This window comes from Pleurodeles waltl, chromosome 1_2 (genome assembly GCF_031143425.1).
Source record: "Pleurodeles waltl isolate 20211129_DDA chromosome 1_2, aPleWal1.hap1.20221129, whole genome shotgun sequence".
Lineage (NCBI taxonomy): Eukaryota > Metazoa > Chordata > Amphibia > Caudata > Salamandridae > Pleurodeles > Pleurodeles waltl.
Window position 1 is genome coordinate 742,954,384 of NC_090437.1, and position 26,557 is coordinate 742,980,940.

Sequence of the window (26,557 nt, forward strand, 5' to 3'; positions counted from 1 at the left end):
GCACGGCTTCGCAAGGACAACGCCGCCCGACCTCCAGAGGAGAAATCAGCGCGATGCCTGCCATGAGATCGAAATTTCGACGCGCAGCCCCGCAGAACGACGCGCAGCCGGAAAACGAGCAGGAAAATCCAGGTCAGCCACGCACAGACCCGGGACATCTGGTAATCCCCGCGATCCACAGAAAGAGACTGTCCGCGCGCCGGAAAATGACGCACAACTTCCCCGCGTGAAAAATAACGACGCGAGTCCGTGTGTGCTGGGGAGAAATTTGACGCACGCACCCTTTTTCCACGTATCTCTTCTTCTGTGGCCCTCTGAGGAGATTTTCCACCCCAAACCAGGTACTTTGTGCTTGAAAGAGACTTTGTTTGCTTTTTAAAGACTTAAGACATTTTATGTCACTTTTCAGTGATATCTCTACAAATTCACATTGCAACTTTATTCGTTTTGACCTACAATTATCCTGATAAATATTATATATTTTTCTAAACACTGTGTGGTGTATTTTTGTGGTGCTATATGGTGGTATTGTATGATTTATTGCACAAATACTTTAGACATTGCCTTCTAAGTTAAGCCTGACTGCTCGTGCCAAGCTACCAGAGGGTGGGCACAGGATAATCTTGGATTGTGTGTGACTTACCCTGACTAGAGTGAGGGCTTTTGCTTGGACAGGGGGTAACCTGACTGCCAACCAAAAACCCCATTTCTAACAGTGTACATATAACTTGTGTATATTACTTACCTTCTTACTGAGGGTACTCACTGAGATACTTTTGGCATATTGTCATAAAAATAAAGTGCCTTTATTTTTAGTAACTCTCGTATTGTGTTTTCTTATGATATTGTGAATATGATATAAGTGGTATAGTAGGAGCTTTGCATGTCTCCTAGTTCAGTCTATGCTGCTTTGCCATAGCTACCTTCTATCAGCCTAAGCTGCTAGAAACACATCTTCTACACTAATTAAGGATAACTGGGCCTGGCACCCACTACAAGCCAGGCCAGCCTCCTACAATATTCCTTTCTGCCTTTGAAGTAGGGGTACTTCAAAGGAAAGTATCTATTGTTCACAAGATCCTGCCACGCCCAGGTCTGGCCCCAGACACACTCCAGGGGGTCATAGACTGCATTGTGTGAGGGCAGGCACAGCCCTTTCAGGTGTAAGTGACCACTTCTCCCTCCACTCTAGCCCAGATGGCCTATCAGGGTATGCAGGCTACATCCCAGCCCCCCTTTGTGTCACTGTCTAGAGGGAATTCACAACAGTCCAACTGCCAGTCTCGCCTAGACGTGGAATACACAAGCAGGCAGAGGCACAGAATGGATTAAGCAAGAAAATGCCCACTTTCTAAAAGTGGCATTTTCAAACTGACAATCTAAAAAAAAAAATTTTTTTAAATTGTGAGTTCGGAGACCCCAAACTCCAGAATTCTATCTGCTCTGAAAGGGAAACTGCACTTTAAGAATATTTAAGGGCAGCCCCCATGTTAACCTGTGAGAGAGATAGGCCACTAGCAGCATTTGATTTACAGACCCTGGGCACCTCTAGTGCACTTTATTAGGGACTTACTACTAAATCAAATATGCCAATCATAATAAATCAATCACCAATACAATTTACATAGGGAGCACTTGTACTTTAGCACTGATCAGCAGTGGTAAAGTGCACAGAGACAATAAACCGGCAAAAACAGATCAGAAAAAAATAGGAGGAATAAGGCAAAAATGTAAGGATGACCCTGCAAAAAAGGGCCATTTCTAACACTAATGTTGCTTATTTATCCCCTATATCTCCACTTTGCATTGTTCTGATATGTGTAGCCCATGAACTGGGGAGTTATTTGGGCATTACCCTTTTGTGGATATCTATCAATTCAAATTTAGCATTTAATACATGTTACAATGTAGCCCAATTATTCCCTATGGCAGCAGCCAGCCTGGCTACTGTGTGAAACATTTTGGGGGATAATTCACTGTAAGGAAATGTTCAAATATATTTTAAAAGGCCCTACATTTAAAAATCTGCACTCTGCTTTTATGGGCATTAGGCATACATAAAGGTGATTTTTTTTAGCCCTGTCAAAAGTGGTATTTTGGCAGGTCAAATTTGCAGTTTGAAACTACCACAGGCTAGGGTGTGCATAACTGTAGTCTCTAATGTGCAGCCTGCACCTGTGCATACACACACATAGGTACACACGTTCACTTGTAACCAGCCCACTGTTCTTTACCCTAACCTCACTGTAGCAACCTTAACTTAAAAGGCAGACACTGGTGGTAAATATAGTCATTCCAGTTTACCATGACATGACTGGGAGTGAGACTAAGGTAGTGAGATACAACAGAGGTCCAAAAACTGGGTGATCCAAATCAAAAAATCCTGGTGTACTAAATGGGCGAAACCCATTTGCAACATAGCATATGTGCTGATACCTGACATCTGTTGACACATCTTTCATAGCTGCCAAGGATTTAGGATGCTATGTGTGACATTTTCATAATTTCATTGTAACTATGAGTGACACTTCCTCACGAACAAAATCAAGCAATGAAAACGACGGAACATATAAATATCAGAAATTACACCCATTTGAGAAACTCGAAACTCTAAAAAGATCTTAAAACTGCGCACTTAGGTTATTTCAAAATTAGAAGACACTGTTGAAATAAATCTGTGGCCTCCTGACTCTCACAGAAGTGTTTACTTTTAACAATATGTGTCATAAGTTGCGGCACTTGTGACCCGAGTCACACCTCGGCATGTTGATATTCTATTGATGTTCAAAGGTGTACGTGATGTGATCAAAGGTAAGGCCTGGTGCGGCAGTGAACGGCAGGCGAAGATTCTAGCTGAAATGAGGTTGTTTCACCCGGTATCTGAGCCAGCCGGTCACTACCGGGTGACATTCTCCATGAATGAAGTTTTTGTACTCATTTAACCGGCTCCACATTTACTTACCACAGAGCCCTGAGGCGTCAATGGTGGGGATGAGGTCGGATCAATTCGTTGCAGGAAATAATTTCCCACGACCCTCCTGGCGCATTCTCACCTGTGATTTCTACTATGCTGGGTGGCCGGCTGTGCAGGGAAAAACCAAGGCTGAGCTGCTCACATTGCCGCTAAGAAGTTTGAAGCCAATGGATCCTGCCAGCCTAGAGCCCATGAGAGACTCGACCGGGACCGTAGCAGGCCGCCACAGCCGCTAGTGCTTTCTCAGGTCAGAGTCACCCTGAGGCAGGCTCGGTGCATCACCGCTGCAGGAGGGGCGCCAGCAGCCGGGCCCTCCGGGTGCAGAGGATCAATCATCAATCATGCAAATCATCAGTAAGTAGCTGCTGTCGGTATTCTAAACCAAACTGCACGATGCACAAATTAAAAGTAAACACAATTGACTTCCTGTGTGTGCACTGCCATGATCATGTAAATTGCTTGAATGTTAAGTACAAGTTATGTGACTCTCCCTCTGCCACTTACTGAACCATGGATGTGCGTGCCGCAACTTATGACACATTATATTAAATGCTTCACTGAGCCATGGAAGTGTGCGGCGCTAATTTAACTTACGACACATATTTGTTGCATATAGCGGTGTGACTCACGCGCCTGTATGGTCGTGAGCCCGAGTCACACCACAGCATGTTGATATTCTATTGATGTTCAAGTGTTGTATGTATTCAAATGTAAGGCCTGTGCGAGCATACAGGTGCGTGAGTCACACCGCTATATACTACAAATATGTCATAAATTAAATTAGCGGCGCACACTTCCATGTCTCAGTGAGGTCGGAGGACTCAGACTCAGAGAGAGGAGTCAGCTGCTCCACGGTGCCACACACAAACGTAATCATGCCTCCAAACGCTAAAACGTAAAATGCCACCGGCGTTCACACCACGGGCGACACTGCAGGCAGGACTGCAGGCACTCGTACCCATACCATATTAAACTGTGTAATTCAGAATACTTCTTACTAAACTGTCTGGCCATTAGACTCTCACTGACTGTAAGTATGTCAGTTAAATTATGCGCGTGTGTCAGCCGGGCCGACAGGGGGTGCCAGAAGTCTGTGTTTGTTAACTTAGATACATTGTAGCTAGCAGTACTCGACTGCGAGCAGATCTAGCTGACCCAGCAGTCCCACCCTTATCCTGCCAGGGAGCAGGCAGAGCACGCTCAGCCACACTGCATTGTAGCTCAGTTGATCCGTGCATTATAGTACTCTGCTTGACAGCTGAGGAGGCGCTAATAATGCATGATTTTCCATTACAGTGCGGTGATGCGGACCACCACACTGAAATGCGTTAGACTTGCGCCTAATGAGTGGTACTGGGCAGGACTGACTCTTGGGGGGTTACTTCTTTCTTGCTAATGGCTATCAAAATAATCTAAAGAGGTATTTTGTCATCAAATGAAGAATGAAGACAAGTGGGGTCGGGTTACTAACATAAGATCGAGGAAAAACATACCGAGACCATTGGATGAATAAGATTGATGTGTATTTCTCCATAGTGAACACATTTAGATCTGTCGTTTGTTTCTGACAGGTACGCATTATTTTCTGTCTGTTCTGATGTCGTCAGCGATCCGTCGTCTACTGACATATGCAGTCACCTTCCAGTCTGCAGACGCTGATGAGTGATTAAGGGTCACGTGGTATGCATTAAAACGGGAAGCTACACAGCTTATGCGAGCTGTTCGGTGAACTTAAAAAAAACACAAGTCTAGTTACAGTGGTCCTCGTAGCCGCGAATAAACTGCTCACAACACATTATTACGACCAAGTGTGATTTCGTCAGCTGCTGTAGATGGATAAGGAATGTCTAGTTTTAGAAAAACTACCTGTTACTTTCAGTACACATATTTAATAGAAGTGTTCGCCTCCTCCTCACCACTCAGCGAACAGGCAACAGATGGCATTCCATCCCGGTGTTGTGCAATATGGCAAAGTGCAAAGCTATAATTATTATGAAAATATATACATCGAGATTCCTATGATGCACTATGCCAGGACATTACATGTCATCAACTAATTCAAATATAACACCTTCGCTTATTTTTCATACTACGATTTCAATTTATCAGAATGCCGTTCACATGGACACTGTCCCGTGACTTCATAAGTGAATCAGTCACGAGATTCTTCTGTTTTATGCTGACTCTGCCGGCAGTCACCTGACCCGGAAGTCATAACTAAGAGCTGCAATAACAAAAGCAGCAGCCGTAGGCAGCGCAGTCTGAGTCAAGGAAGCAAATGCCGGCAGAGCAGACGTGAGTAAACAAGCGGCAGTCGGTAACTATAATGAATCTAAATTCATGACCCGTTTACTGAATTTTAGTTGCATATATTAAACAAACCGCTTCAAGAGGAAGACAGTAAATATGTGGTTTACTTTAGAGGAAGAGTAACTCTCAAACAGAAAATGAGACATTAGTAGCTCGTATTAAATCTCCGCTTGAGTGAAAGAGCAGAAATTGTTCGACAGTGACCTACAATAAGATTCAGAAACCTCACTCTTGAGTACCCAAGGCTTTGATAAACCCTATACAAAACATATTCCAAGTTAATTGTCATATTTTAACACGGAGACATTTCCAAACTGCTACCATTTTAAAGTTCGAAAGAGGGTCAATTTGGGGTAGACTGTGTGACCATGCCTTTTAATATGGTACGGTGGGAGGCGTGATTAAACTAGTTTCAACCCGTGCATTTTCAAATATTATTTTCCATGTTGTATTTGGATCAAATTAATACGCTTTAAAAGCAGTACCAAATAGAGACACGTTAAATCAAATATTATTTTCACACGATCTCTGATACTCGAAGGCATTATTGTTCTCTACCTTCAGGTGCATGTCTATCGGAAACCGTTGAGTTCATTAGACATAATGAATTGGACGTACCATTGAATGTCACTGGTGTACAGCTGTCAATATGAAACAATTTGAACTGAATAGAACAAAGAGAACTAAGGGGGTTATTACAACTTTGGAGGAGGTGTTAATCCGTCCTAAAAGTGACGGTAAAGTGACGGATACACCACCAGCCGTATTACGAGTCCATTATATCCTATGGAACTCGTAATACGGCTGGTGGTATATCCGTCACTTTACCGTCACTTTTGGGACGGATTAACACCTCCTCCAAAGTTGTAATAACCCCCAAAGTCCTGTCCCATGAGAAGTACCTTCTACTGTGTAAAATGATACTGAAAACTTAGTGGCCATCCAAGTGGTGTGAGAGAGGAAAAAGGTTTATTACAATCCTATTTACGCTTAATGTTTCATAACTATTTTGTCACTATCTTAATTAAAATACATGTACTAGTGGGTATCACCAATCCATGTTGGCCTGTCAGCGGTTCATACCACCTCTAATACCTTCCTGTATGCTGTAATTTATGTTTGGACTTAATTCCACAAAAGCAAGGGCTTTAGGTGGGTAGAGTCCCTCCAGGTTGCAGACCCTCCAGTAAAAACGTAAATTGAAATTGGTCCCTATTCGGCCCTATATTACTTTACATTTTGCCTGTAAAGTTAATGTTTTATTAACTTTAAAGGCAAAAACATTGATTGATTGGTAAACAATGTACAAACTTTAAGGAAATATATGTCAACAACTTAGCCTCTGTTTACATTTCACTTTTTACTTGATCTTTCATGCTGCTTGCTTTTTTCTGTTGTTTTTTAGCCTCTTGTATCGCACATACTGCAACCTCAGTCGCTTCTAGTTGTCTTTGTAAGTTAAGGTTGTGGGTGATTGTTTACAACAAGCCAAGATTGAGAGCTCTGAAGCTGAGGTGAAGGCAGTACCATTTTCACACAGTATCTGTCAGTGGGTCATAAAGATGTTCAGAATACATGCTTACCCTGTCCTCGTCCCCTCTACAAATTGCACGGAGCAATGGTCATGCAGGCCTATTCTGATTCTGTGCAAAAGTGTTTGGAGGATTTTCACAGTTGTCAAAATATTGACAGGGCGATAGTATAATAAAGTGCAGTGCTTGCAGGGAAGTGAGAGTAATGTGTGTGTGTGTACCATGGTGAAGGGATGGAGACACAACGAAGTACATGTAGAAGAGTGAAAAAGGAGTGCTTCAAATGAGAGCTGACATGTGAGTTATGCAGATGAAGAACCCTAGAAAGATGTGGGTATAAAAGGGCATAAGTATGTGACTGAGAGACTGAAGAGGATAGTAGTGGTGAAGGGAAGAAAATAAGTGTTGGTGACGCTCTGAAAACCGCAAACTCTTCCTCAGACCTTAGTAATGTTTAATTCACAATCTCATTTTTTCACCTGTGAGTATTCACAAGTAAATCCATTGTTTTCTCATTTATCTGATACTCCAAACAACGAGACTTATTGACAAGGCTGGTTTGATTTAGGTGCATGTCGGTTACTGTGAAATTTGCCATGGGGTGTTAGGTAATTTAATTCAAGAGAGTAATACGTCATTTATTCAGGGGCAGGCACCTCCGTATTTTTCACCAGAGACAGGATATAACTTATCGAAAAGAAGGGTACTGCAAGTGTGACAGTGAGGTTATTTAATATTTATGTCAGGATAATTGTGCCATTGCATATGGCAATGAAATGAGGAGAATTTAAGTCTTTAGGCCTGAGAGGGAGTGCTGTTGTGCTTGGTGCGGTTTTCTCTTGAGTTTTTTGTTAGCTTTGTGACTGTAATCACAATGGTTCTGATGAGCCGTAGGCTTGCTCAGTTACAACTTCTGTAGAAAGTAGTTTTCATAGGCTAGGTATGATAGCCTATTTTGTCACCTATTTGTAAAGGTGATAGAGCGAGGAGGGAACGAAAGAGCATTACAACATGGAATCGTTTTGCAGGCTCCTGCTGCCCTGCTTTCGAGAGGAGCTCCTTTATCTTGCCCATTGCACTACTGGAAATGTAAGACATATAACTTCTGTGTGTGCAACTGGTGATTCTCTGATTGTTTCATGTTTGCCTGTTTCCATAATCGCTGCGTGTGAGGGTTTTATTCATTCTGAGTGGTTTAGAACAGTTAGGTGCACACTACTTCCCAGTCAGCAGCATATAGTGATTCCTTCTTTAGCTGGTTCGCCCAGTAGAGATCCTGGTTGTTTATTATGTTACTAAGTCCGTATAAAAACTTTCCCATAAGCTGAAGAGTCCGAATCTCCTCAGCTGCCATTGGTGGATTTTGCAAGTCCACTGGGCGAGCCAGATTCAACTTTCTTTCATGTTTCATCCGGAGGAGAGGAAGATCGGTTTCCGTCACCTTCATCAAGCATTGGGGAGGCTGCCACTTTTGTTTGAGGTGTACCACCTCAGGGCGTAGCATCCCGTTCTAACACAAGCACGTTTTTAAAGTTATTCCATTAATACCAACGGGGAGCCTCGGGCCTGCACAGGGGCAGGAATAATAACCCTGTAACTTCCCCACTTGTCCTAGGCTATATTTTGCTTATACAAATTTTGTGCAGGAGCGCTGCAATTTTCGATTTGGAATAGTGATAGGACCTGTTAACTTACAATATTTCCAACGTGCATTGCATCCTCACGCCCAATAATTAGGCATTTCCTTGCTGTATTAAAAACACTACCTTATAAGAGTGCATCCAGAGGGCCCTTCTTCCTCAAGGAGCTTTCACCTGCTCCAACCACCCAGAAACCTCATGCACATACATGGAGACCTGAACATTGTGACATTTTGGGAGGTCAAAATGCCTTTGCACCGTTCAGGTAGTTTGCACCTGATTGTACATTAGAGTGTGTTTGAGACATTTTCCTGGTTAGTGATAAGGATTATCTTGGGCAGAAGATAGCTGTCTGTTATGTGGATCAAAATGATGATCATTATGTGTCTTTGCTGGGTGAAGTTTGATTCATGTACCGCAACTATGCAATGCTTTTTTTACTGTATGCTTTTGTGTACCATACACCAAACTGCAATTTCGACTTTGCTGTTTTGCTTGTTAGGCTATTAGTTGTCATAAGGTGATTTGCCACTATTGAGCCAATAACGTGCCAGTATTTAGCCCTTTAAATGAACTCCTTTTAAGCTGGCTTCATTCATTTATTTTGGATCCCTAATAGACCTTTGTTCTACTTTCTACTATCCACAATAATCAGTCACGAAGAAACAAGTGGGTGTTCATTTTTTGTTGCAGACTTCAAGTGATAGGTAATAAAAAATATTCGTAGATTACAAGCATTTGAGGATGGTGTGGGACAAGCCCCTAAGGACCCAGGCCACCCGTTGGAGGTCCCGATGGAAGATTTGCCAAAAACCCAAAAGTTCAGTATTGTCTGTTTTAACATTGAGAGAGTTTAATTTCAGTTAGCTGGCCACTGATCGCAAACAGCTTTTAAACTTTTCCTAGAGAAGTTTGCACTCTCCTTCCAGTCACAGAATAATGTGGGTATCATCTGCCTAAGAATAGAACTAAAGACACTGAGATTCAGACAGGTCAGTTACATAAGCATTACAAAGCATCGACTTAAAAATGAGCCTTGTGAGACTCTTCAGTTTACTGTTTTGAAATGTGGATCAGCAGTGAGCCATAGATTGCATGAATACGTCTTTTTTTTAACACAAACTTTATTAGGTGTTGTACATGCATGGAAATGCCACTACATTACATAATAGAAACATTATCAATTACTCTTTATGAATAATAACCTCTTTGCAGCCATTTGGAATGAGCATTATTCAATAAGAAGTGCAACATGCATCTTGGTATTTTGTACGTTCAAACATCCCAGACCCCCTTCCCACCCGACACCCTAACTTGTCACTTAGTAGGAAGGTATCTAATAACTTGTGTCTAGCCAGGGGTGTGATGGGGGAAAAGTGAAGCAGAATATATGAGTAACAGCAGAGGGTGGGAAAGTGGGTTGGTCATTGCTCATGATAGGTTTTTAGTGAATCTAACTGTCTGATTCAGGGTTTGTGTCTTGTGCTTTGAGGGAGTCTATAAATGCATCCTATTCCATCGAAATTGGTTATTTACAGAGACCTCTAAATTCCTCCCTGTGCAAGGCCACGCTTTCTGCCTACCCACCCTGTTCAGACTCATACTTCTTCGTTTGCTTCATCTCTTGCTGTTCTGTGCTCATCAACAATAATAAAGGACCAGTAGCTCCACAACATATCACTGAAAGTGAAGTAGGACAATTTTCTCTAGTGTTCGCAACATCAACAAGGGACTATCACTCTCTATAGTACTAAAGGAGCTTTATTATTCCTGTTGTTCTCTGATCCTGTGAGGTGTCTCTGGGTATCTAGCATTTCAAAACAATTTCGGGTAAGAGATCGTTCATCAGGAACTTTTATTATTATTTCTGGATATGGTTCTTTATTTTCTACCTGTTGGTTTATATTGTGCTTAATTTTTTATCTTTTTGTGTGACCTATGCTGGTCTGCATTTACTGTGTATTGCATTTACTGATTTTGTGTCTGATACTTTTATTTAGCTGTGGTCTGAGTTTACCATTTTTACTTGGCAACTCTGTACTCTAAGGAGGAACCCCCTGTGTGCCGTTTATGTGTTAGGCAATGTAAGTGTTGCACCTTATGCCAATGTTATTTATAATGTGGGTTATGATTTTTGCCCATGCGTTTCTCAATTGTACTTGATCTTAGAGTTTCCGGTGGTGGGACAAGGATCCTGCAACCCAAACCATATTTGCTTTTAATTGTACTGGGTTGCACCAGACATTACTTGCTGTTGCTGGTGATGGGGCACGTGTGTTGCACCCATATCATATTTTCTGTTGCGTGTGTGGGGGCATAGTATTTGCACCCAGACATTACTTATTGTTGCTAGCGATGTGGCACATGCGTTGCGCCCATACCATATTTTCTGTTACGTGTGTGGGGGCATAGTATTTGCACCCAGACATTGCTCTGTGATGGGCTTGTTAGTTGCAAACCAAACAATACTTAAATTTTTACTACTTACTATTGCTGGTGATGGGGGCACTTTCTTAGATCTCAAACCTTTTCTTGGGAGCATGTATGTCTTACCTGAAGGGGCATATGTTTTTGCACTTTATCGTATCTACCTATGTGGTTGACCGATGGGACACGTGTATTGCACCCGTTGGGGCACATGTATTGCACCCTTGTGCTACATTATAGAGTCTATGTCTCTAGCTAGGGGTGGCACTAATTTTGCACCTCAGTATTTCATTTTCAACTGAGGGGGGAGAGGTGGGTCGTTCACCCTTGTGAGTTGTTCCCATGTCCTTAGTATTCCTATTTAGGCCTGTTAGCCTATGTGATTATTATTTCTGATCTTGCGTTATCATTATTTCCTTCTCTGCTCCATTTATTTTATGTATTGTGCGATTAAATTTGTACTTCCATCATCTGTCTTCTTTTTATGAGGTTTAGTATTCCTCCTTACCTGCATTGTTATTTTATATTGTTTCCATAAAGAAGAGAGGTGTTTGGTATCCTCATTTCTATGCAATGCATTTTCTGCCTAGTTATATGTCCCCTGCTGCTCAGACAGTGTGACTGTGAATTGGTGGAATGTTGCTGTGTGCATGGTTTAAGTGAGTGTCAGTTGGAATGTCTGGGCTGAACAGTAAGGATGCTGCTCCCGATGGGGTCTGCATCCTTCATAAAATCTTCTACCTGTAACTTGGGACCTTGTGAATAAATCTTATCATGTTTCACCTATACTACTATTTACCGCGCATCTTCATTTACCACACATTGTTTTCCACAGATCAGACACCTTCCCAGAAGACAGGAAGGTTTTACAAATTGATGTGACTGCAGGGGCCACAGAAGAGGCAACATCTTTCATAATCTTAGCTGGACAGGAATTCAGTGGGGAACCAGAGGAAATTGGGGTAAGGTTAGAAAGGTCGACCTCTTAAATCACCAGTGAGTTATCTGACTAGGGCACTGAAGGAGAACAAGAAATGGTGGAACTCAGTCTTAGGTAGACAAAAGTACAAAAGTATGTGATTATCTGTTATGAAAAAAAGCGCTCAGAAGGTGCATGACCTTATCCTGAAAACGTCTGATAAGTCAGACCAGAGCTTTTGTGTAGAAACAGCTGATGTATTAGTAGTTTAGGATTGCCCAGGGAGCTGTATATACCTTAACATGATTTTTGTAGTAGAAATACATTTTCTGTAACAGTTGGTTCAGACATTGTATTTTACATTGTTGAAGACATATGGGGGGTCATTCTGACTCCCGCCGGGCGCGGTCACCGCGCGCCCGGCGGGAGCCGCCAAAATACCGTACCGCGGTCGGAAGACCGCGGCGGGTATTTTGAGTTTTCCCCTGGGCTGGCGGACGGCCTTCAAAAGGCCGCCCGCCAGCCCAGGGGAAAACGACCTTCCCACCATGAAGCCGGCTCGTAATCGAGCCGGCGGAGTGGGAAGGTGCGACGGGTGCTACTGCACCCGTCGCGTATTTCACTGTCTGCTATGCAGACAGTGAAATACAAGCGGGGCCCTCTTACGGGGGCCCCTGCAGTGCCCATGCCATTGGCATGGGCACTGCAGGGGCCCCCAGGGGCCCCGCAACACCCCCTACCGCCATCCTGTTCCTGGCGGGCGAACCGCCAGGAACAGGATGGCGGTAGGGGGTGTCAGAATCCCCAAGGCGGCGCAGCATGCTGCGCCGCCTTGGAGGATTCTGACGGGCAGCGGAAAACCGGCGGGAGACCGCCGGTTTTCCTGCACTGACCGCGGCCAAAGCGCTGCGGTCAGAATGCCCTAAGGGGCATCGCCAGGCTGTTGGCGGTGCTCCCGTGGTCATTCGCCCTGGCGGTTTTTACCGCCAGGGTTAGAATGACCACCATGATCTTTTATAAATATTATTTATAATAAATAAAGTGACTCTATTTTATCACAGTGCTCTAGAATAGGTTAATATGGTACTCAAATTCACTATAAGGGCCATATTTATCTGAGGATGTATACATCTATATATAAGAAACCCTTTATACATATAATCCAAGTATGTGTTACATTCTTTTGCTTACATCATAATTTTCTCTCACATTGAAGTTACTTACAAGGTGGTTTGTTTTTCAGGCCAATGTATAATTTAACAAATTATTTTGTCCTTTTATTTCAGAACCATACAAAGAACTGTTTGACACCAGTACAGAAATGAGTAGTTTGGCATTCACTAGTAGCAGCAATACCAGCAGTGGAAGTGATCTGGGATTTGGTTTTACGTGCTCCATCATATCTGTCCTATTGTTTGGGACAAACTTTGTTCCTGTTAAGAAATATGACACTGGAGATGGTAAAGAGAACACTCTACTGTCTCTTTTGTATGATATTTTGGTTTGGTAAATGTATTTTGTAAAACAATATTTGCTTCGTTTTCTGTGCACTAGCCAGGCCAATAGTGTGTGTGTTAAAAGTGTACACGCTATTATCTGTTTCTGTCATTGCATAGTTTTTCACGTTTTTCCAGATATCTCTTTATAACTCCCTTTTTAGTTTTTTTTGATTGTTTTTCCTCCCCAAAGGGAAAGTACTACAACTGTTTTAGCTGGAAACAATTTGCCTTCAGCAGAGTTGCTGCCTGTATCTTGAAGGAAGGCCCAGCTGCCCTTCCTAGATAAATCCAGTTCTTTTGACCGCATTAAGCTGTGTGACCGCTTGAGCCTTTCTACTTGGAAAAACGAGTATGTTACCATTGAGAAAACCGTGTCTTTTACCGTCTAATGTCTTTTCTAAAAGAGTTGGATTTCCTACTTTCAGTAGTGTGCTGCAGTCTACTTGTCAATTACAGAAGTGTGTGTCTGTTGTCTGTGCTTCTTTGGAAGTCAACACCCTTATTTACAGTTGGGTTTAAGTGAGCTTTATTGCCTCTTGAGCTTCCTAATGTAACAGATGAAACAGTTTCATAAAGTTTTGCTTTTTGTCTGGTGTAATGGGGTAACCTTGAGTCATAGTTTTGGCCATAGCTTTCTCTGTCCTGAATCAGCTGAGCTGGCAGCTAAGGAGTAAACCATGCCCATTGGTCATGGAATGTAGTATATAGTGTGAGTGTTCCATTTGATGACTGCAGTTAGTTTACTAATATGCCCTCATGTGTTCACAGATCACTGAGTAGATAACTCCTCGCACCTATTGAGTTATTTCTTGGACCCCCTTCTTTCGTTAGTGTGCCCCACCCATTTTGCTTTGATCAAATGCCCTCAAATAATGATTTGTTTTCCTCACTGCTACTGAGGCAGGGTGATGTTCTAGACCTCACACTAACAACTTGGGTACTTTCCAGAATCCTTTGGGCACAGAAACATTGAAAAGCTGGCAGCATGAAGAGGACCCTCTTCTGTCCGAAATAATGTTCAGTATGAATGGAAGAGTAGATTGACCTCTCTTCTCTGGAACTGTTAGTTCAGAAGGGTCTGTGAGCCTGAAGTAAGGAAGGATGTCTCATGCTAAATGTTAAACCTCTCTCGCTGAAAACCAACTTTTCAACCATTAGGGCCCTCTCATTTTAGTAGCAGCTCTGTATTATAGCCTTATATTCCCCCATAGCAGACTACACTGGTCACTGAAGGTCCTGTTCCAGTATTATAGGCCTGAGTCAACAGCTCTGGCTTATAAATGGGAGCATGCCTTTAACAGTGTGCTGTAAGGTTATTAGAAAATTTTCCCCCTGTTAGACTTTTCATCCTTGGCGGGGTCTCCCTTAACGTTTTGCCTCTGTTCCCCAGGTTGTTGATGTGTGCTGAACTCTGATTTTGCTGTTTTTGTTACGCTGGGCACTTTACCACTGCTAACCAGTGCTAAAGTGCAAGTGCTCCTTTACAAAATGTGTAATTGGTTTATTCATGATTGGCATGATTGGTTTACAAGTAAGTCCCTAGTAAAGTGCACCAGAGGTGCCAGGGCCTGTAAATCAAATGCTACTAGTGGGCCTGCAGCACTGGTTGTGCCACCCACATAAGTAGCTCTGTAATCATGTCTCAGACCTGCCACTGCAGTGTCTGTGTGTGCAGTTTTAACTGTAAATTCGACTTGGAAAGTGCACCCACTTGCCAGGCCTAAACGTTCCATTTTCTTACATGTCAGACACCCCTAAGGTAGACCCTAGGTAGCCCCAAGGGCATGGTGCAGTGTATGGTTAAGGTAGGACATACAGTAATGTGTTTTATATGTCCTGACAGTGAAATATTGCTAAATTCGTTTTTTACTGTTGCCAGGCCAGTCCCTCTCATAGGTTAACATTGGGGCTACCCTTAAATCTGATTAAAGTGTAGATTTCCTTTGGGAGCGGATGGATATGTGGAGTTTGGGGTCTCTGAGCTCACAATTTAAAAATGCATCTTTTAGTAAAGTTGATTTTAAGATTGTGTATTTGAAAATGCCACTTTTAGAAAGAGAGCATTTTCTTGCTTATAATATTTCTGTGACCCTGCCTGTTTGTGGATTCCCTGTCTGGGTCAGTTTGACAGTTGGGCTGGTTGCACCTCACACTAGAAAGTGACACAAAGGGAGCTGGGGTGTAGCCTGCATATCCTGATGAGCCATCTGTGCTAGGTGGGAGGGGAGGAGTGGCCACTCACACCTGAAAGGCCTATGCCTGCCCTCTCACAATGCATTCTCCAACCCCCTTGTGAGTGTCTTGGGCCTGACCTGGGCAAGGCAGGATTTCACATTCAAAAGAGACTTCACTTTGAAGTAGGCCTACTTCAAAGGAGAAATTGAGTATAAGAAGGGCACCCAAAACCACAGACTTTAGAAACACTTCTGGAAACAAGAGGAACCTCTGCCTGGAGACGAGCTGAAGAGCTGAGAAAGAAGAGCTGCCCTGCCTGTGACTGTGCTTTGTGGAGCTCTCCTGCAGTTGCTGCTTCTGCCAGAGTAAGAGGGCAAAGACTGGACTTAGTGTGCCTTCCATCTTGAGAAGAACTCTCCAAGGGCTTGATTTAGAGCTTGCCTCCTGTTGTGTGAAGTCTCAGGGACAGCAAAGACTTCTCTCTGCCAGCACCTGGAGTCTCTGGAGAGACTCTGTAGGAAGATGGCTCTGTATATACTATTTCAAAGTAGGAAATAGTGTGCACAGAGTTCAAGGGTCCCCCATAGAGGTAAGATAGTGGCAAAAGTAGATAATTCTAATGCTCTATTTTGTGGTAGTGTGGACGAGCAGTAGGCTTATCAGAGGGTAGTGGTAAGCATTTGTTGTACACACACAGGCAATACATGAACACACACTCAAAGGCTTACTCCAGGCCAATAGGTTTTTATATTGAAAAATATTTTTTCTTAGTTTATTTTAAGACCCACAGGTTCAAGATTTGCAGTAGACACTTTAAATGCAAGGTACTTCACTTAGTGCTTTTATTCAAAGTTCCTAAAGTATCTATCACATACAGTCTTTGTAAAAATGGCAATAAGCTATTCTCAAAATGGACACAGTGCAAAAATCAACAGTTCCTGGGGGAGGTAAGTAAAGGTTAGATTAGGAGGTAAGTAAAACACAAGTTTCAGTTCTGTGGCATAGGCAGCCCACCGTTGGGGGTTCAAGGCAACCCCAAAGTTACCACACCAGCAGCTCAGGGCCGGTCAGGTTCAGAGGTCAAAGAGGTGCCCAAAACACATAGGCACAGGGGTGCTCCGGTTCCAGTCTGCCAGCAGGTAAGTACCTGCGTCCTCAGGGGGCACACCAGGGGGGTTTTGTAGAGCACTGGGGACACAAGTAGGCACACAAAACACACCCTCAGTGGCACAGGGGCGGCTGGGTGCAGTGTGCAAAGCAGATGTCGGGTTTCAGGTAGGAAACAATGGAAGGACCCGGGAGTCACTCTAGTGGTGCAGGCAGGCACGGGGGGGCTTCTCGTGACAGACACCACCTGGGCTAGGCAGAGGGTTGCCTGGGGGTCACTCCTGCATTGAAGTTTGGTTCCTTCCGGTCCTGGGGGCTGCGGGTGCAGTGTTGGTTCCTGGCGTCTGGTCCCTTGTTAAAGGCAGTCGTGGTCAGGGGGAGCCTCTGGATTCTCTCTGCAGGCGTCACTGTGGAGGCTCAGGGGGGTCGTCTCTGGTTACTCACGGGCTCGCAGTCGCCGGGGAGTCCTCCATGAGGTGTTGGTTCTCTGGATCTAGAGCCGGGTGCGTTGGGTGCAGAGTGTGAAGTCTCACGCTTCCGGTGGGAAACGTGCAGTCTTTGAAAGTTGCTTCTTTTTGCAAAGAAGTAGCTGGTTTTGAACAGGGCCGCTGTTCACAGGAGTTTCTTGGTCCTTTAGTCCAGGGCAGTCCTCTGAGGCTTCAGAGGTCGCTGGTCCCTGTCGGATGTGTCGCTGGTCCCTGTCGGATGTGTCGCTGGAGCAGATTTTCGAAGTTGGAGACAGGCCGGTAGGGCTGGGGCCAAAGCAGTTGTCGTCTTCCTCCTTCTCTGCAGATTTGTAGGTCAGCAGTCCTTCTTGTTTCTTCAGGTTGCAGGAATCTAATTTCCTGGGATCTGGGGAAGCCCCTAAATACTGAATTTAGGGGTGTGTATGTCTGGGAGGGCAGTTGCCAATGGCTACTGTCCTTGAGGGAGGCAACACCCTCTTTGTGCCTCCTCCCTGTGGGGAGGGGGGCACATCCCTAATCCTATTGGGGGAATCCTCCAAACTCAAGATGGAGGATTACTAAAGGCAGGGGTCACCTCAGCTCAGGACACCTTAGGGGCTGTCCTGACTGGTGGGTGACTCCTTGTTTTTCTCAATATCTCCTCCAGCCTTGCCGCCAAAAGTGGGGGCAGTAGCCGTAGGGGTGGGCATCTCCACCAGCTGGGATGCCCTGGGGCGCTGTAACAATAGGGGTGAGCCTTTGAGGCTCACCGCCAGGTGTTACAGTTCCTGCAGGGGGAAGTGAGAAGCACCTCCATCCAGTACAGGCTTTGTTCCTGGCCACAGAGTGACAAAGGCACTCTCCCCATGTGGCCAGCAACATGTCTGGTGTGTGGCAGGCTGCCAGAAATTGGTCAGCCTACACTAGAAGTCGGGTAGGTATTCAGGGGGCATCTCTAAGATGCCCTCTGGGTGTATGTTATAATATATTGCACACTGGCATCAGTGTGCATTTTTTGTGCTGAGAAGTTTGATACCAAACTTCCCGGTTTTCAGTATGGCCGTTATGGAACTGTGGAGTTTGTGTTTGACAAACTCCCAGACCATGTACTCTTATGGGTACTCTGTACTTACAATGTCTAAGGTTTTGCTTAGACACTGTAGGGGCACAGTGCTCATGCACTTATGTCCTCACCTGTGGTATAGTGCACCCTGCCTTAGGGCTGTATGGTCTGCTAGAGGGGTAACTTACTTATGCCACAGGCAGAGTGAGGTTGGCATGGCACTCTGAGGGGAGTGCCATGTCGACTTATTCATTTTCTCCCCACCAGCACACACAAGCTGTGAGGCAGTGTGCATGTCCTGAGTGAGGGGACCCCATGGTGGCATAAGACACGCTGCAGCCCTTAGAGACCTTCCCTGTTATCAGGGCCCTTGGTACCAGGGGTACCAGTTACAAGGGACTTACCTAAGTGCCAGGGCTGTGCCAATTGTGGAGACAAAGGTACAGTTTAGGGAAAGAACTCTGGTGCTGGGGCCTGGTTAGCAGGGTCCCAGCACACTTTCAAATCCTAACTTAGCATCAGCAAAGGCAAAACGTTAGGGGGTAACCATGCCAAGGAGGCATTTTCTTATAGACTCCTACTCTGCCCTGTGGTGCCCATCCAGTTCCTGGGACCCTGAAAGGAGAAGCTGGCAGCCTAAAGAAAAGGAAATCCACGCACAGAGCGCCATATGGGGAAAAGATCGACGCAAATCCGATCTTCGGCTGAAGAAACTGCGCCCCGCCAGCTCCAAGGCTAAGAATCGACACTCGCCGGCAACGCGACCGAAGAATCGACGCACGGAGCAGGAGAAACGACACACAGCATAGCTGACGGAGGCTGGGAGATCGCAACCCGCGCTGTATGGTTTTCGGATCATCGTGCGGCTGGATTTCCGACTCAAGCACCGCTGGGCGTCTAAAAACAACGCAAGGCCTGTCTGGACCCGAGAGTGCTGACCAGATCTGCGCATCGGTCATGCAGAGAGAAGAACAGGGGGTAACCTCACTGTCAACCAAAGACCCCATTTCTAACACTCCCCATGAGGGAGAAATATCCTAATTTACGCAGGGGGTTTACAAATAGTGTGTGTGTGTGTTTCATGTGGCAGAGCTGAGGGAGAATGGTGCTGAGCAGAATCCCCCCTCCCTTCTTCCTAGATCCTATTGACACTAAGATCAACAGGAGAAGGGATGGTGGGAATCTCTGTGTGTGCCCTCATCCACACCCTCTGCCTTTCTCATTCCCCTCTGCAATCTGCTTAGCCTGTGGAGAGGCAGTGAAAAAGGGAGAGTCAGAGAGTGTGGTTTAGGACATTGGAAAGTTGACCTCAAGTGGCGCTTTACCAGTGTTTATAGCCCGCTGTTACTTCATAATTTTGGAATGTTGAAGATTCCTTTGAACATTTTAATTGTTCTTATGCACAGACCGTCTTCTGAGGTGTACCTTCTGAATGTTAGATAGACACCACCACCTGTGGTGAAGTAGCTGATGCATTACCCTTGTCCTCACGTGTGAAAGGATAGAACTTATCCCTGAAATTAAACATGTCAAATACATTTATGAATAACAAACTTATAAATGCTTTTGTTAAACCAGTTTACTAGTAACGATGTCCAGCTGTAAAAGTAAAATACTATGGATCAACGTTTCTGTATTCCAAATGTATCTCTTTGATCTTTAGTCATATACACCAGATCTCTAGCTATACCCTTCTCATGTACTGCACTAATTCATCTCTTGAGTAAATGCAGTACCTCAAACAAAATAAACCTGCATCTAAGTCATATGGTGATTAGTAGTAGAAAGTAAATCCAAATCATCTGTTTGAAAAGTGCTGACAGATTTCAAGTCAAGTCACCTTTGCACTACCATGTAGCTCTCCTCTGCACCTGTCAACATTCTAGATGTGAACCCTATCACTCTCCCTCTCCAATCTTTCACATGTATGAAAACACACAAATTACTAGAATCACTGATAATAGTAATGCTGCAAACACGGAATGTTGAATCCAGCATGTCAGATATTCTCCATAGAATTAGTACGTGAATAACCAAATGCACATTTATAACTAAAATTGGCAAAATACTAATTTCATGATGTTGATTAAAGGTCTGGAATGTTCTAATATGTAATAATTAGAATGAATGGAAATCATAGACAATAGTTTTAAGGAAACATTTGCAATTCTATTTTTTATGCCCTCTGTTCAGTTACGAAATTGCATATCGTATGAGGCAAGGATATTGTATGCTCTTTAAATAATGCATGTTTGACTAGTGGAGCCACTTCGAAAACAAGAAATCATGCTTCCTCAATCATTTGCTAGCATGTGGCAACCAGCCCTTAAAATTGCGCCTTGTGACGCTACTACATCAAAACTGAAATGTGTCACGTCACTCATGCATATTCCCGACTGTCACAGTCGGTTCCTAGTGACTCCAACTTATATTAGACTTCAATACATATTTTGCTAATAGAACTGTAATTTAAAAAAAAATGTATGCCCATCTGTGGCAATACCCTACAAATACCAACAAAGCGGGAAAATATATAGAAAAGCAACCTTCATCACAAGAACCACATGAAGATGATTTGACACACACTGCCAGCAGAACAAGGTGCTAGTTATGCAGTGTTCATAATAACATTTAAAGCACGACCTTGCTTATCAGCATTATGCTATATCTTTCCTGGTTTAGAAAACTCTATAGTTCTTTTTTCCATTGGTACCTTAAAAACTAGCCAGGCAGACACACGTGGGGAATGCTTTTACTTAGAACATAGTAACAATACTTTGTTTCCCATTCAGTGCTGTATTTCATGTACACCTGATGATGTACACTGAGCCCTATCTTATCTATTGTCTCTTATTATACCAAAGGAATATGCAGACTAAGCTAAAGATTTAATGAATGATCATGTGAGATGAAATCCTTCCATGTAGATATTGTTTTACTGTACTTAAGTGTCTAGACTTCATGAGTTTTGAACCTGTTATGGTCATGTATTTTAGCATGCCTATTTAATTCATATGTACCGCATGATTATTGTGTGAGAAATGCAACCCTTGCTCCTTGAAGCCATTGGTGTTTTTGGTGTAAAAGATGAACGAGCCTGACAACATTGTGTTGGAAAGGATAGCACCTATGTTTGGAGATTTGCTGGTCTACCATGACTGTTGACTATGCATCCGCTCATTATTGTCTGGCGGGTCAGTGTAGTAAAGCATCAACTGTAGGGATTTGTGTTGGACCCGTGGTCATAGATTCACTCGGGTTCATTCCTTCCAAAAGTTTATGAAATTAATACTTCTGTTATTCAGTGCTAAGATAGCCAAAGGCGAACATGCATTTTTCAACTTCGCTGTTTATGTAATGCAGGATAGTTACTAAAACTGTTTTCCTTCTTCAGGAATGTTCTTCCAATGGATCCTTTGTGCTTCTATATGGCTTGTATCATTGGTGGTCAACCTTATTCAGAATTCCCCTAAGTTCTGGCCTCTTGCCATGGTTGGTGGATGTGTATGGGCTACAGGTAAGGGTAGAACGACCTGACACTAACACAAAAAAGGAGAAAATAATCACGACTGCTCTAACAGAGAGTGCTCGTGACTGTGGTGGCTATGCTAGTAAAATACCAGAATGGCCTCTGTAGAGTGCTGATTGTATGGCGGACAAAAACTGATAACCGTAATGTTCCAGCAACAGAAATGGAGATATCTTACTGAGCACTGGTCCTTTAGAAATGTGTTTAGGATATCAGTTTTGAGCATGTCTTTAGGTAGTGTTTTTAGTACTTCACAGTGTAATTTATTGTCTTAAATATCTTAATTATGTGTTGTATACGGGGCGCTATATCATATGCTTGGCACAGTGTATTATAATTTCTGAATTGCATGAAAGTCACTGTAAACATGCACATAGTACCAACTTTGGTTTCTTTTGGCAAGTATGGAAAAATTTGCACTGAAAGCAGTACAAATGTTTGTTTTGCACTGGTTGGTCAGACTGAAACCAGTATAGATTTGATTTAAAAATACACTGCCACTTTTTCAGTGTAATCCAAAATGATTTTGCAAATTGCATCACTGCTGGTGAAAACTACAAAATATGATTAGTTAAAATTGACAGTGACTAGTACATGTCTATACGCAGTCTCTTTGACACCAGTATGTATATTTAGAATTTTCGGTTGGTTATTGCTAATGTAAGATACAGTTGCCCGTTCCCACCTATACATGTGACATGAAAGTGTTCTTGTCAAGGTGTATACAATATATGGATAAGATTTCTGGGGATTTGCCCAAAGGGGCATTAGCAGGTCTAATATTATGGAATTTCAAAATGATTGCAAATATGTCAATTCTGGATGATGTGACAGTAGGTAGAATCACATTGTTAAGGACGAATCTGTGCAGAGAGCAGAGTATAAAGTGCAGCTAGTGGGAGAATTGTGGTGTGGGTGTTATTGACACCTTTGTTTATTATCTGGCATGCAAATGAACTATACATATACATATATATAAATTCCCATGATAAAATGAGTTATGTTACAGCAATTCCAAATATGCTTCATGCAATGTGAAATGAAGAGTATATGTTAATAAATTAGATTAAACATTCCCCCCCAAGACCTTTGTTTCAAATCTAGATAGCAGAACCACATTTTGCATGTTTGTGACAGGATAGAGAAAGCTCTCAATTTGCTCCCCTAGATATCCTAAATTGTTTTTATATCTTGCCCTCCACAGTGGTTCAGTTTGTGAGTTGAGCCCCCAACAGAGCAATTTGATCTGTATTCTTGAGGGCAGGGAAGTTTGGATGCCAGTTAGTGTTAAATCTTTTTCATGAAGAAACAACATAAAAGTCAGGGTTCCCTAAAATATCTTTAGCAGTCTTTCAGTCATTTAGTCCAACTATCATAGCATTCATCTGCCATTGTTTGCACACCTTGTTAACACTCTTTTTCTTCAAGGTGGAATATAGCTTGGTTACTATTGTCGTCCATACCTGAATTGCTTCTTCTGTTTTGAACTGATGGATATGAGGCACAGTAGAGGCACACTAGAGGCAACCTTTTTGTTTTTTATGACCACTGCTATACCTAGACATGAATTTATCAGTTGTGTAAAATATATGTTAAACCTTTGCATTGGGATCAGAATGATTAGTAAAACATTTGTACAGTAAATGATGCCATGTTTGCTTAATAACTAAATAAAACAATGCTTGTTTATCTGACAGTATTCAAATTCAAGATTATGGCAGCTAACTATAGAATAATGACATGATGAGGAAGAATTCATGTTATTTTTATGTACTAAATCTTTCTTTAAACCTTAGCACCAAACTGAAATCTATTATCAAATACGGAAATGCAACTTACTGCATAAAGCCCATTGGTCTTTCTTTATTTTAGTTTGGCTAAGCAAGCAAGTAAATAGTTGGGAGTATGCCAATATCAAGTTTTGCAGTAAGTCTTTAAATTCTGTTCTTGGGCCCATTCAACTTTTTTTCCATAGGCCTTTACATCCCCTAGTGTTTAACCAGGCTGTATGCTATGCACTCTCCTTATTCTCTCTGTGCTCAGTGTCTGCGCACAACAGTTACCATCTCTTGTACCAGAGTTTTGTAGGTTAAGTGCAAGTAGTACTGTCTAGCCCATAGTCCTGTCTATCAACAGTAGAGTGAGGAAGGACCATCTAAATCAGATGGCCTTTTTCTAGCTGTTTTTCTTCTCCTTGCACCAATGCTGTGTCCAGGCATCAGATGTTTACCTCAGTTGAATCAGTCCTTTTACTCCCAAGAAGTTAAATAACTCAATAGATGCAAGGCCCACAGCATCCCATGAGGAACGCAAAGCCTTCACAAACCCGGCCTGTGATGTTAATATAAAAGTGAGAGTATTTCAATATTCTTGAAGTACTACCTGGATGTAAGCTACATACTCAAGTGGGCTTAGTAACAATTCTTTAGTAAATAACAAATGAAAGATAATCTTCAACTCATTTATTAGAACATTTACTCCTATTGCCTAACAAATGCTTTCGCATAAATTCATACCTGTTAACGAAAATATAACTGTACAATTATTTTTTTTTTCTTCAGGTAATATAACAGTTGTCCCGATTGTTAAAACCGTTGGTTTGGCTTTGGGACTTCTTCTCTGGGCATCCACTAACTTGATAACTGGCTGGGCAAGCTCAAGGTAAACCAGTGAATTATGATATTGCTAATCGATAAGAGTAAATATTGACAATTTTCCCTGTCCACGACTTTCTCTTGTGACAGTTTTTTGGTAAACCGATCAGATCTCTTTTGCACTGACACTTCTTGGCACAAATAAAAATGTTAAGAGTTTGGGAGGATAGCCAACAGCCGATGGAGTGAGCTGTGCGGACGGGTGGCTCCTGCAAGACTGCTCTAAATGTACACAAATCCTTGCCTCAGTTTGTCTGGAATTTGCCAATAGCATGAAAAAGGGTCCACAGCAGCTGTTTGCTTACCGTTGGGACTGATGTGACATGCATAGAGGTGCTGAGGTCAGTGACCTGGTCCATCGCGATTTTCAAAATGGCACCTGTCTTCCTGCAGCACTGAAGCAAGTGCTCTTGAAAGTGTTGTTACTGTCTGAGGAGGCCTGTGACTTGTGGGAGTCCCCATATCAACATGAGCCAGAAGGAGCGGAGGGACAAGTGGCAAATCCCACTGCAAAAGCTGCTTTTGTGTGCTATATGTATGAGAAGTGGATCACACACAGCAAACTTTGAATCCTTGAAGTGTGCGGGCAGTGTTGAAAATGCTGTATGCAATGGAGTTGACTTCCAGCTTGGCGAGTGTGGTGTGGTCACCGTGCCCTGTTTGCTGAGCAATATTCTCAGCTAATATTGATGCAATTATTGATAATCTCAGATTTCGGAGGCAACTTCTAGCAGTTCTTCTTTCCACTCTACTACTTTGCCTGGTGCACAAGGGCCCTGGGGAACAGACGGCAAGGGCCTGCCCCACAACCAAACATTAGCAGCTGGCCTGTGATGCGGAGTGAGCAACATGCCCGTCAAACTAGAGGAGAAGGGCGGCACTACCTGCAGCTTGCTGTAAACTGAAATCTGGCCTTCTGTTCCTACAGAGGGCCCTGCATGTTCCTTTTGGGTACATTGTGTGAGGTGAGGTGGTGCAAAGACCGGCTCCATCTGACAGAGACAGGGGAGGCATTCTTCCCTCCCCTCCTTTAGACATTGTTGAAGTGCAAAGAGGGCTGTGCTCCTGATTGGCCCCAGGAGGCATAGGGGATGCCCAGTGGGCCTTGGTTTTTCTGACCAGCTTACATTACCCCCCCACACTCCCTCCCCCCCCCCCAACCGAACAGGAGGGGCAGTGCACAGACAGTGCTGAACTGAAGTGAGAAAGCTAGAACTTGAGTGGCAGCTCCATACTGGAAGGGTGATACCCAAATGAACTTGGCGCCACCCTACAATACAAGGTAGCACATAATCCTCCTGCTGCAGATTGACACTGCGCCCAACATAGTACAACCATTCACCAACTTCATCATAACCCCAACACTAGCCACAACTTTGGCACTAGTAGAGGAAATCACCTTGCACAGATAGTTAAGGACACCAAGAAGGCCCTACAGGTCAAGCCAGGAATCTAGTGGATGGACAGATGCTCTGTATGTATGACTGTGATCTGGTTGTTTGCTGGAGATAATTAACTGTACTAAAATTGTGAACATTCCTTTTCTTGACTTACACATATGCTCCAATATGCATAGACCCGCTCCTCTCCACTCCCTTTCTGACCACATGTCCTGAGAATAGAATACTTAGCAAAGACTTTATCCGACAAAAAAACACTGTTAATGACCCTGCAGTGAGGACATAGTGTTGCTAGGATTCCTATATGGCGGTTGCAGGCGTTGGCTAGTGGATGCCCTGTTGAGACATACACTACATGAGGAAATTAAATATTTTTTCAAAATAAATACATGATCTATACTTGACCTTAAGCTAGTGTGGAACATTTTCAAAGTGTGCATCAGAGGTCTACGCTTGGAAGCCCAGATGGGGTTAACAGGTATAACTTCAGTACTTAGGACAGGATATAGCATTAATGGAGCAGGTGATACTAACCAAACCTGATCTCCTACCTCAAATAGAGTAACAACAGCTTTCACACAAAGGATTAAGGGACAGGCTGTGCCACTCTGGCTACCAGGAATATTTAGCCTATAATATTTCCAAAGGCAACAAGAGTGGTCGCCTATTGGTGAGACTGGTTAAAGCCTTGTCGATATGCACGGCCATACCAGCCATACGTTATGGTGATGGGCGGATTGCATACACCATGACCGGTGTTAATACTTCCTTTGCTGCCTCCTATCATAGTTTATGTACTTCACATACAACACAGAATGACACACAGATGGACCAATACATACAAAGCATGGCCTTAACCCGTACTGATTAGAGGACAACTAA

General features: G+C 43.3%; 1 protein-coding gene across 4 annotated transcripts in view; it reads left to right on the top strand.

Moving 5' to 3' along the window:
• Positions 1-3,159: 3,159 nt before the first annotated feature.
• Positions 3,160-26,557, top strand: part of TMEM144 (transmembrane protein 144) — a 188,176-nt gene continuing 164,778 nt past the window's right edge. Inside the window, exons 1-5 of one of the 4 annotated variants that reach the window (XM_069243280.1) lie at positions 5,185-5,269; positions 11,719-11,845; positions 13,089-13,262; positions 21,487-21,609; positions 24,183-24,282. In XM_069243280.1, coding sequence (XP_069099381.1) covers positions 13,124-13,262; positions 21,487-21,609; positions 24,183-24,282 — 362 coding nt within the window. In that variant the 5' untranslated portion in view covers positions 5,185-5,269; positions 11,719-11,845; positions 13,089-13,123. Of the gene's footprint in view, positions 3,329-5,183; positions 5,292-11,718; positions 11,846-13,088; positions 13,263-21,486; positions 21,610-24,182; positions 24,283-26,557 lie in introns of those variants that run through there. The other 3 variants (XM_069243290.1, XM_069243298.1, XM_069243307.1) reach the window with 3 other exon arrangements.